We start from the raw sequence: 12,433 nt of genomic DNA on the forward strand, positions 1-12,433 counted from the left end.
AATCAGGGATACACATGATTCAGAATAGGAATATCCTGTTAGCATTAGGTAGAGTTTACTAAATGACCAAAATAGGCAAGTACTGTATCTGTGTTCAGCCAACTAACAACCAACAAACATACTGATTAAACTTTTGTGATTGAATACACAAAACAAAAGAAATTACGTCTAAAACATAACATGTAGAATAGAAAACTCTGGGTGTGGGTTACATCACTAAGAGAAAGTGCCTTCTAAGCCCAAGAGTGCAGTCAGCCCAACCCCAGCACTGCATGGAGGCTCCCTGCTCCTTCCTGCCGCTCTTCCCTGCCCCAGGGCCATAGGGATGTCAGCCAGTGGCTCTTGATCTCCCACTGAGTCTCTAGACCCCCACACAATGACTTTGTCCTAAGTATTCCCAGACTCCAGTCACACCTGTCTTCTTCAGAACTAGCTTCCAATGTGGTCTCAGAGGCTTTGGAGTGACATTCTGGGGCTGAGGATCTTCATGGGATGCAGAGAGAGAACCGAGGTGATTCACTGTCCCTCAGTGAATTGTCCCCTTGTTGCTGCCTGCTCTGCTGACCTAGTTGTTTCTGCTGAGGGAGTCCTAATAATAGAAGGGGGTCAGGGGGTTGGTTATATGAATGTGGTCAGGGATCATGCTGTCAAGACTCAAAATTGAGACATGTGGTTTTGAAAGCACCTTTGGGAATGAGGGGTTGGTGGGGGAGAGGAAGGGGTTGGAGATTGGCATTCTGGGTGCCTAAAGGGACTAGGATTGGTGGACTGGGTAATGCTACGGAATGGAGTTGAGATCAATTAGGCTTAAGGGCAAGTAGGGGTACAGTGAGAGGAAGGATTGCAATGTGGTGTCTGTCTCTTTGCCTGGAAAGAAAAACAGCCATCATGGAAGTGGCAAGACAGAGTGAAATGAGACACATCAGGAACAGACAAACCTAGAAGGGGAGGTATGCTTGAAAATCACTTATGGATGAGTCAAATACCAAGACATCAAAAAGTGGCTTCTTACCTCATTAAACCTCATCACCAGATCTTCAAGGGCATTGTGCTCTCCATTCTGAGTGGTAAGAATCGACGCTGAGATGGATGCTTTGAGGCAGGGCAGGGACCTCTGGCATTCGGGAGTGCCCAAGTCCCGTGTTAAGAAGCAAAGGTAGTCGACCGGCAAGACCCTGCGGTAAATACTCTGCTCCTGCTCCATCAGGATGCTGGCGACTTCCTCTGGGAACTGGATGAGAGGCTGCAGATCGATCAGCTCCTTGCTGATCCCAGCTGAACTTGAAGGGAGGGTGTTGGAATTGGCCACAGAGGGGCCTGGCTGGCGTTCTAAAACAAAGCAACAGAAGTCGTGGTTACACCAAATCTGGTGTCTCCTGCAACAGATATTTACTTGAGAGCCATTCCAAATCTTCTATGTTCTTTAACCAAATCCCCTGCTTAGTGAAGAGTTCTGTACTATTTTTCTTTCTTGTTACAAAGACCTTTCTGATATTTGCCCTGTCTGTCATCTAGTCACCTAATGAGGTGGGAGTGGAGTGGCAGTGGTGGTGGTGGTGGTGGTGGTGGTAGGGTTGTTTTTTCCCATTTTCAGAAGCAGCATTAATCTAGCACATCATTCCCCAACCAGTTTACTATACTTTGTAAAACACCATTTGCCTCCTTATCCTCCTTTGCTAACTACCATCAGAGTGATATGAAATGAGGGTGAGTATAAGCATAGCGAACTTAAATGGAAGAGGAAAGAAGGCTGTGGGGTGAGGAATATGTATATGCATATTATGTGTAAATGGGCAGGACACCTGGGGACCCAGAGACTCTCTGGACAAAAGGTTTCAAAATGTCATGGTATTCTCTGCCAACCCTTCACCCCCAAAGAGTGACTTTGATTTCATTGATATCTATTTGGGGGCTTGCAAGAACAGAACCATCTACAGACATAAGAAAGGAATAGGTAATAAGGAGATGTATCTAAATAAATAAATCTTACTCCTGGCCCACAACTGGTAGCAAGAAGGTGACAGAGAGATGCAGGAGAGAAGGTGGCAGTGCATGAGATGGAAGTACCAGAGTGGGGAATGCCTAGGCTCAAAATGATTCCTGTAATTAGAGACACCACACTTGCCTTCTCTTTGACACCCTCCCAGGCTGCCTCTTAACTTCTTACCTGTAACTCATTCATTCAACAAACGGAAAGTCTATGATGAGCCCTAGAACAGAGTTTTCCAAAGTATGATCTCTGGAATACTGGCATTTGCAAGAAAAAACAATTTTGTGGTCACCTGAGTTGGGGAAATGTCACATATTCATGTCACTCATTCTCTTCCTGGAAATACCTGTCATCCAGCCCCGACACTGGCTAACAGCAAAGTTCGTAAGGATGACTTCCTTCATATTCAGACCTCAATATTCTCTGACTCTTTTCTAAATCTCCATTGCAGAAAAGTTTGGAATTATCACTCCAAGCTGCTTCATGTCTGTATTATTAGACTCCAAAGTCATCATCCCTGAATTTGACTTCTTTCTTCCCTTCTATTCTCTCTAGTAAAACTTCTCTGTCCTCAGCAAACTTCTAGTTCCTTAGCCTTGGTCTGGTGCCGTGATAAGCATTTTAGCAGGCACTCACCAGCCAGAGATTCCCTAAGAAGACAACTTGACTTTCCACCACAGGCACATCCCAATCCCCAATGCTGGGCAGACTCAAACCACCCATTCCTTGGCTTCTGGGCTGCTGTATGATGACACTGACAAGTATGCTACTTAGTGATGGGGTTGTTGCTAATTCCTGTTATCTAACTTCAGCTAGGCCCTCAGTGTGGCTCAAAGTTGACACAAACTTATTTATTTTTTCCTAACCAACTCACTATCCTCTTTTCTATTCTTCTCACACTCCCTTACAGTCATTCGACTGTTTCTTAACTATGCTGTGACAGTGTAGATCATGTCAGAAACTTCTTCAATTCTGATGCCTTACATTTCCTCCATCTTCTGCTTACCTGAAAATGGCATGTGCTTCCTCCTCTGCAACGCCCATCCAGGTTTGTGATTAAATCTACCTTTGCCTCTTCCAGAACTTGCTTCAGTGGTTATCTCCACCTTTAATCCCTCACTTTCTACTGACTTCTTTGCACACCAAAATGTTCAGTTTCCTTTTTCCTTAAAAACTAATAAATAGGACATCCCTTATCCTTTAAACTCCAAATCCTCTCTCTCTTTCCCTTCACTACGTACCTTCTACACCAGGTAGCCCACAGTCCCTAATTCCTTCTTCCATGAGTATGGTCACTATATCTTCTGATCAAAAAATCAGGGCATCCTCTCTGTCCAAATTACTAAACCATTGAGGACATGGGACAGAAAAATGGAAACCAGGTTGGTTCTGGTTGACTCTAAGCATTTTAATACATCTTTTGGACCAAATTACCAAAAATCTTCTGCAGCAAAAAATGGAGACTATCAAATTATATTTGGTTTTATCTAAGCTCATATTAAAAAAAATTAAAATCAAGTTGAAGCTTAAGTCTACCCTACATGACCTCCCTCTCTAACTTTCTGAATAGTTTAGAAACTGACTAAGTTTCCTGAAAATTGAATCTGAATGTGACTTGATGAAAGACGCCAACTGAAATTTCTAGATACTGATAATTTATATGCAGTGGAATTGTCCAAATATACGAACTCTTCTCAGAAGTAACCAACTCTAAGACATGATCTCAAACTATAGCACTCTGCAGAGGAAATAAAAATAACTCCACTCACTTCTCTAATATATAAGAGAAGAGATAATGTAATATAATATGCAAATAATGTAAGATAAGATGTCATATGGGAAACTGCAATATATCTTGAGATATGAATCACATGCTGTTACAATGAATGACACGTCTAGTGACTGGTGGGAAACAGCAATAAGAGAGACCCAAATAAATTAAAGAATAAAAAGAAACCTGGTCATTGTAACCCTAATAAATCTGGCAGTCCCAATATAAGCATGTATCTCAGTATAAGTATAACATCACACTCAAAGGAACACAAATTGAATGCTAGAAGCTTTGAAACAATGTTGACCTTTCATGTAGGTTTCCTTAAAGCTGGATTACTCAGGGATTTCATATCATGTACCATGAAAAACATCCCAGAAGTCTTCTTGGGGCATAATTCTTTGCCTTCTAAGTTCCATACTTTTAGCAGCTGTTAAAAACACTACACCATGGAATACTATGCAGCCATAAAAAAGGATGAGTTCGTGTCCTTTACAGGGACATGGATGCAGCTGGAAACTATCATTCTCAGCAAACTATCGCAAGAACAGAAAACCAAATACCACATGTTCTCACTCATAGGTGGGAATTGAACAAAGATCACTTGGACACAGGAAGGGGACATCACATACTGGGTCCTATTGTGGGGAGTGGGGAGTGGGGAGGGATAGCATTAGGAGATATACCTAATGTAAATGATGAGTTAGTGGGTGCAGCACACCAACATGGCACGTGTATACATATGTAACAAACCTGCACGTTGTGCACATGTACCCTAGAACTTAAAGTATAATAATAATAAAAAAAAATTTAATAAAAAAGAAACAAACAAAAAAACACTTCCCACTTTCCGTCATCCTTGTTGAGCTCTCCTTATTATGTCCTCTTTCCTCTTCACATGACACATTGCCCTAGTGCTCAGCTGAAACTCACCTCTGAGCCTTGCTCTCTAACAACATGGGCCACTGGAAGATGGATTAAAAACTGAATAGTTCTTGGACCCCTAGTCCTTCCTCATCATCCATGAAGCAAAGTTCATAAAGCCCACTGGACACTATGGCTCTTCTCTTTTTAAGAAGTGTCTGGTGAATAAAATTACCCACCTCATTGTTTGCTCTCAGTCCCATATTCTTCAGTTAATAGTTATTCTAGGCCGGGCATAGTGGCTCACTCTTGTAATCCTAGCACTTTGGGAGGCCAAGGCTGGCAGATCACTTGAGGCCAGGAGTTCGAGGCCAGCCTGGCAAACATGATGAAACCCTGTCTCTACTAAAAATACAAAAAATTAGCCAGGCATGGCAGTGAGCACCTGTAATCCCAGCTACTCGGGAGGTTGAGACAGGAGAATCACTTGAATCGGGGAGGCGGAGGGTGCACCATCACACGCCAGCCTGGGCAACAAGAGTGAAACTCCGTCTCAAAAAAAACAAAAAAAAGTTATTCTACAGAAGAGTAAAGCTGTATTAGTTCCTTTTCACACTGCTTGAAAGAACTACTGGAGACTGAGTAATTTATAAAGGAAAGTGGTTTAATTGACTCACAGTTCTGCATGGCTGGGGAGCCCTCAGGAAACTTACAATCATGGCAGAAGGTGAAGGCGAAGCAAGGCACATCTTACATGGTGGCAGGAGAGAGAGAGAGGACGAGGGTGGGGGGAAGCGCCACACTTTAAAACCATCAGGTCTCATGAGAACTCACTCACCATCATGAGAACAGCAAGGGAGAAATCTGCCCCCATGATCCAATCATCTCCCACCAGGCCCCTACTCTGACAAGTGGGGATTACAATTTGAGATGAGATTTGGGTGGGGACAAGAGTGAAACCATATTGAAGACTGTATCTTTAGATACTGTCACAGTCTAGAAATATTTACCATGAGACACAGTAACTTCACATTCTGATTCTCTGCTCAAAAATAAAGTTTCCTGTTCCAAGTGCTTTATATAGATTAATTCAGGACATAGATAGTATTATTGTCCATATTTTATTCATAAGAGAGCTAAGGCTCACATAAGGTCATATAAGCAGTAAGTCAGAGAGCTGGGATTTGAGCGGGATCTATTTGACTCAAGAGCTCATGTTCCTGATCACTCAGGATATTGCCACATTGGCATTCTGGTTTATAGATGCATCTCAAGTGATTTAATTCAGAACAAATCAATTACTGTGTTAGTTTACTTGGAGTGATCTGATAAAATAACCTCTTCAAACTCCAAAGTTAAAGATTTGACCAAGAGGGTAAACAGTTTCCTTCCTTGGTCAGCCTGGAACGATCACTTCAACCACTACAACTATGTGATAATGCCTACCACATAGAAACTGAGAAACTCAGAAGCACACTCTCCTTTCCCTCCCATGAGTTCACATGAATGTTCCTATACTTTAAATCAGTATTTTCCAAAGTGTGTCACACTCAGTTTATGCAAAGCACAGTTTCTTAGTAACCTAGGGAACTACTGGGTTAAACAAAGTTAAACAGGCTTTTTTTTTTTTTTTTTTTAAACTGCAGGACTTCTCAAAGCCATTAATAATTCCCACGAGGGGAATATAGTGTCATAGCACATAGCACATCCTCAACCTTGTTGTCTGTCTCTATATCATTTACATGGGGATTACAGTGTCTTCAGAATGTTTCTCATCATACTCAGAGATTCTCATTGGGGGAAATGAAGCATGAGGAGTTTGTGAGGTTGGTGGTTCCAAGGAGGCTTACTTCGCCATGTGGCTGGAATCCTATGTAAAGATAGAAGCAGGGGAGAGATTATGGATTATTTAGGAATTTGTAAATTATTTCCCATGGCTGAATGCTATATTAAGAGAGATGGAGCATCACTGTAGAAAACCAGAAAGGAAGCTTTATTTTCTAGAAGGCACTAGAGAACAGGTGTGGCTCATGAAGAAACAAAGGCAGATGGGGGTGACGGGAGGATGAAAACACATATGCATCCTAGATTTTTGGGTCTCCGGGTCAACCTAGACATCATTCCACCTTGAGGGAGGGGAATCCCAGGCCAAGTCTTTGCTTGAGGGATACTGCTCTGAGAAGCTGGAGCACCACTATAGAGCCCTCTTGCCACCACACAGAGCCCTCCCATCCCTTCCCCTCCCCTCTCCTCTCTGTTCTTGCAGGTGATAGTCAGCCTCTGACCTTAGCTATAAGCTGCCATTCCCAGAAGCTATCCATAAACCGCAGAGCCCAGAAATACTAGGTAGGGCCAAGGCATAAGCCTTTAAATCTGATGAGCATTTTCCACCTAATGCCTTGGGGTACAGTGCCTTTGGGGAACCCCTTCCCCCAGGGTTAGTAGTTTCTAAAAATGGTTGTTCAGATCCTGATCCCCCCAAGAGCCTTGGGCTTGGGCTAGAGTCCAGCAAAACCTGCCATTTCCCATTTCTTTCTTTCTTTTATTTATTTTTTGCTTTTTGGTCCCTATGAAAAGTAAAAGCATTTTTTCTTGCTATGCCCCAGATGAAAATCCAGAGTTTATAAGATAATCTCAAAGAATCCTGCATAATGTAAGGGAGTCATGACAGGTAGCCATTGCTAATTTTAGTTTTTTTGTTTTTTTTTTTAAATAAAACTTGAGTTCAGTTGTTACATGAATTGCCCAAAAATCCAGCTTGTGAGTGTCAGTCCCAGAATTGGCAAAAGCTAAGAGAGAACCTGAAGTTTCTGGCTTCTGGCCCAGTCCTCTGTGTTACCCCAAGCTGAGCCTGGGTTATACTGGGCATGCTCAGTGTCCAAGGGCTGGCATTATTAGCTGCCAATACATCTGAATGGGTTTCAGAGATGTTAAGGAGAAATTCATTCATTAAGAGTGCCCAGCATGGGCCAGGCACGGTGGCTCACGCCTGTAATCCCAGCACTTTGGGAGGTCAAGGAGGGTGGATCACAAGGTCAGGAGATCGAGACCATCCTGGCAAACACGGTGAAATCCTGTCTCTACCAAAAATGCAAAAAAACAATTGGCCGGGCGTGGTGGTGGGCATCTGTAGTCCCAGCTTCTCAGGAGGCTGAGGCAGGAGAATGGCGTGAACCCGGGAGGTGGCGGAGCTTGCAGTGAATGGAGATCGCGCCACTGCCCTCCAGCCTGGGTGACAGAGCAAGACTCTCTCTCAAAAAAAAAAAAAAAAAAAAGAGTGCCTACTATGTGCCAGGCTTTGTATTCAGCTATCCTGATGTTGAAATTTAGTGAACAAGAGCAAAGTTTTGTTCATATGGAACACCTAGGAAAGGAGATAAACAATAAGCACAGTAAATGAGTAATGATGCATATGAGAAAGTGATAAAATTGCTATGGTGAAAATCAAACAGGGTTCCAGGATGTGGGTGGGGAAGCTGTAGTGTTACATAGCATATCTTTTTTTTTTTTTTGAGATGATGTCTTGCTATGTCGCCCAGGCTGGAGTGCAGTGGCATGAACCTCTGCCTCCCGGGTTCAAGCGATTCTCCAGCCTCAGTCTCCCAAGTAGCCGGGATTACAGGCATGTGTCACCATGCCCAGCTAATACTTGCATTTTTTAGTAGAGACAGGGTTTCGCCAGGCTGGTCTTGAACTCCTGCCCTCAGGTGATCCACCGGCCTCGGCCTCCCAAAGTGCTAGGATTATAGGTGTGAGCTACTGTGCCCAGCCCACATAGCATATCTTAACTAGACTGTTAGTGATTGTCTCATGTTTTCTGCAAAAGTGGGCAAAACTTTCCCCTCCAAGGTGCCCTTGGCTTGGTCATCATCACCCTTTCTCATGTCTCAATGGTAGCGATTAATTGAGCTCTTAGTCGTCACCATTTATTAGCCCTTTGTGTTAAGTAACACATTTAATTCTCACAGAGAACCCTGTATGGTGATGTGATTATCCCCCTGCTATAGACGATAAAACACAGGTCAGAAATGTTAAACATTTTGCTTAAAGGTACTCTGCTATTGAGAGACAGGGCTGAAATGTAATTGCAGCTCTGACTCCAAAAATCTGCCCTCTGTTACACTCAGCATTTTGAGGCATCCTTTGCAGAGGAGACATATTTCTACACATACACACACACACACACACACACACACACACGTTTTTTCTCTTCTGGGTAGAGAATGGAGTTGAAGAGTTAGGTAGGAATACCTTACAGGATTCTGACTTTAGAAGGCATCTCCTCCCCAAGCCAGCTGAGCAACCTTCTGATCGTGACTTTAAATTATATCCTATCAAAACCTGGGAGAATCTCCATGTGCCTATGTGTCAGAAACTTTATCTTTCATTCTCATTCCATGTGAGGGGTGGTGAAATGGGCACAAGCTTTCTTGAGAGGCAAAACAAAATTTTAAGCATGTGTATTCTTTGTACTAGAAATCTTGCTTCTACGATATTATCCAACAGAAACTCTTGCAAAAATATAGACCAAGTGAGGTAAATTTATATGTGCTGAAATTGAATTTATTTCACAAAATATTGAGGACAAAAAAGCAAGTTGAGAACAATGGAATCTTATCCTATTGAGGGAAAAAATAATTTTGTAAGTATAGGTATATGTTGCATATCCTGTCCAGGGCACACCAAATAATAGTGTATCTCTTACACAGTTCTGTTTTGCTCAACCTTTTTGTAATGCACATATGACAGTACTTTTAAAAATAGTTCAAAATGGGCTGTGCCCAGTGGCTCACACCTGTAATCCCAGCACTTTGGGATCACCTGATGTCAGGAGGTGGAGACCAACCTTGCCAACATGGTGAAATCCCGTCTCTACCAAAAATACAAAAAGAGGCCAGGTGAGGTGGTGGGCACCTGTAATCCCAGCTACTCAGAAGGCTGAGGCGAGAGAACTGCTTGAGCCCGGAGGCAGAGGTTGCAGTGAGCCGAGATGACACCACTGCATTCCAGCCTGGGTAACAGAGTGAGACTCCGTCTAAAAAAAAAAAAAAAAAAAAAAATCAGAACAATATCCAAAAAATTCAAGGCAACAAAATCTCAATCTTCTCATGCTCAAAAAATTGGTTCAGCTTTTGGCCTGTTCAGATTTTTTTCCCAATATATATGGTAATATAGTTTTTTTTAAAGTTATTTTAAGTTACAATTAGAGAAGAAAGTAGGAAAAACTTATTTTATCTACTCTATCCATTTTCCTTTGCTTTGAATTAATTTTGTAGACTTTTTTAAAGTATTAGATTCTCAATTGCACATTTAATAGTCCTTTAGTGGTGCAATTCTAATTACATAAAATAAGACAGAGAGAGAAGAACATTGATTTCTTCTTATAGAAGATTCAGAGCTGACTTAAATACACTAAAAATCAGGAAGAGCTGAAAATTGCTTTCAACAGGGAAGCGATGGGTTTAGAAAAAGGTTAGTTAATTGGTGATTTTATCTTATTATCTGTTATTGGTTTTCAAAGTAACAAAATCAATCTTGCAACAAATGTGTCTGACTTGTCCTGAACATTACATGAAAAAGATGAGCTCACAAAATCAATGAAGCATATTACTTCTAAGTCAGTACTTAAAAGAGAAAAAAAAAACCCCAATATATTCAGACTGAGAGTTAAGACATATTTAGATGAAACAATCTACCAGACAGAAGAGCCTTAGAGCAAAAAGAAAAAAGTTGACAGAATCTCCATTAATAAAAAAAAACTTTTGCTCACTGTGCAAAACGTAGAAAATATAAAGAAGTATAAAGAAGAAAATTTGCGGGAGGCTGAGGTGGGAGAATCGCTTAAACCCAGGAGGCGGAGGTTGTGGTGAGCCGAGATCGCGCCATTGCACTCCAGCCTGGGCAACAAGAGCGAAACTCCATCTCAAAAAAAAAAAAAAGAAGAAAATTTAAAATAATAATCTCATACCCAGAGGTAATCTCTGCTAATATTTTTGTTGTTGCATTTCATATTTATCTATAAATACACGCAATATTCACAAAATTAGGATCAGAGAACACATTCTTTTCTAGTTTAAAAAAACTCTATAATGCACTTTCCCCCCAACTCTGAGGCTATTCTTGTAATATTAGGTTTTTGATGGCTCTTTATGTTATATTTATAGCTTTTTACCATTATAATAACACTGTGATAAACAATCTTGTCAATATAACTTTATCTGTGCTTACTATGTTAAATAACATTGAAAGAGAAAAATTCCCTACCCACATTGGGAAATTTCCAGGGAACAGCATTTTCTCATCTATTCCTTTTATAGCACATTAACTAACTGTTTTATCAATATCTGTCACTGATCACTCATCTATTTCTGATTACATTGGGTAAAAAAGAATATGTGAGTCAAAATTCATATGGTAAGTTGTAATAGTATGTTGTCTCATATAGGGGAAGATGGCATTACTGACTCAAAGTTTACAAGAGGGGGAACTCTGGAGTGTTTTTGGTGACAATCTGATGCCCTCTTACCCAGCAGCATAGTCCTGAGGTATGGCTGACCTTCTAGATGTGGAATGGTTTCAAAACGCAGCCTACGCAGGCAATCTGAGCCCCAAAGTCTGACCTGGGTGAACTATTTAAACAACACTAATTATTCTGAAAGGATTCTGTGTCTCTGTTTTATAACAATCAACAACCATCATCATAAATAAATTATAATATTATTTAACATATAATAATATAACATCCCAGTACTTACAATGTGCCAGGAATTGCATTAAAGCTCTCTACAGAGATCTCTCTCTATCCTCACAACCACTCTTTGTAGACAGCACAGCACCCCATGCTGTTATTATTCCCATTAGCAGATGGGGACACAATTAAAGAACTTGCTCAACATCACACTGAGATAAGTAATGGAACCAGTGCCACATCGGTCCAACACCAAAGTCCAGCATCTTGAAATCACCAGCCTACACTGACTCGAAGGTTTTCTTCCTTTTAGTCTCAGTACCCAAATGACAATCAGAGGGTGAAAGAGGCAGGACTCGGGCTGAATGCCTGAATTGGAAGGAACTACAGGGAGAGCTGGGATGAATTTTCCACACTTTACACATCAGAAAACCATGCCTCTGAGCTTGTTGCCCAAGCTTCTTGCCCAGGGTCACAGAGCTGATTAGTGGCAAAGGTGGACCAGAACTTGGGGACCCTGACTCCCAGTCCAGGGCATTGTCTCCATACTCTACTGCCTCCCTTACTGGTGTGGTTAGGATCTCAGGTGCTGTAAGCTCCTGGGGGCAGCTCCCCCAGAGTAGAAGTAGAGTGGGATCTTGGGACTAATATGTGTGATCGCAGCCCAGCTCAGTTGCTGACTTGCTTCATGACCTTGGATATGTTTTAAACGACTATGCGTATGTCACAGTGATGATGGGGAAATTAAAACAAGAAAATGCACGTAAATGTTTACTACATATTCAGTCCTCAATAGTCAGTCATCTTATTATCATCATTAATTTAACATTTGCAAGAGGAAGAAGGAATTCTGGGGCCTTTCATCTTAGAAGCTCAATGAGGAGACTCAGTCATATTTCCAACCATTTCAGGCTATGGAAACTTTTGCTTTGTTTTTATAACCTGCAACTTGCACCCTTTGGTGTGGTGCCCACAATAATAAAAAGAAAATATTTTTTAAGATTCCAAGTGATACCTCACTTACTCTTATAAAAAGAAATGTCTGTATCATCTTGCCACACACTGTACTAATAAATCCCCCAACGGAAAAAAGACCCCGCTCCCCCAAAACACCAAAAAA

At 41.5% G+C, this 12,433-nt stretch overlaps 1 protein-coding gene across 2 annotated transcripts in view; it reads right to left on the reverse strand.

Annotated features, from left to right (window-relative positions):
- Window positions 1–12,433, reverse strand: part of PLCE1 (phospholipase C, epsilon 1) — a 368,205-nt gene that overhangs the window by 166,788 nt on the left and 188,984 nt on the right. For both annotated transcript variants that reach the window (XM_011934310.1, XM_011934309.1), the window contains exon 4: window positions 1,013–1,329. In XM_011934310.1, coding sequence (XP_011789700.1) covers window positions 1,013–1,329 — 317 coding nt within the window. The remainder of the gene's footprint in view (window positions 1–1,012; window positions 1,330–12,433) is intronic.

The sequence above is a fragment of the Colobus angolensis genome, unplaced genomic scaffold (assembly GCF_000951035.1).
Source record: "Colobus angolensis palliatus isolate OR3802 unplaced genomic scaffold, Cang.pa_1.0 Scaffold134, whole genome shotgun sequence".
Taxonomy (NCBI): Eukaryota; Metazoa; Chordata; class Mammalia; order Primates; family Cercopithecidae; genus Colobus; species Colobus angolensis.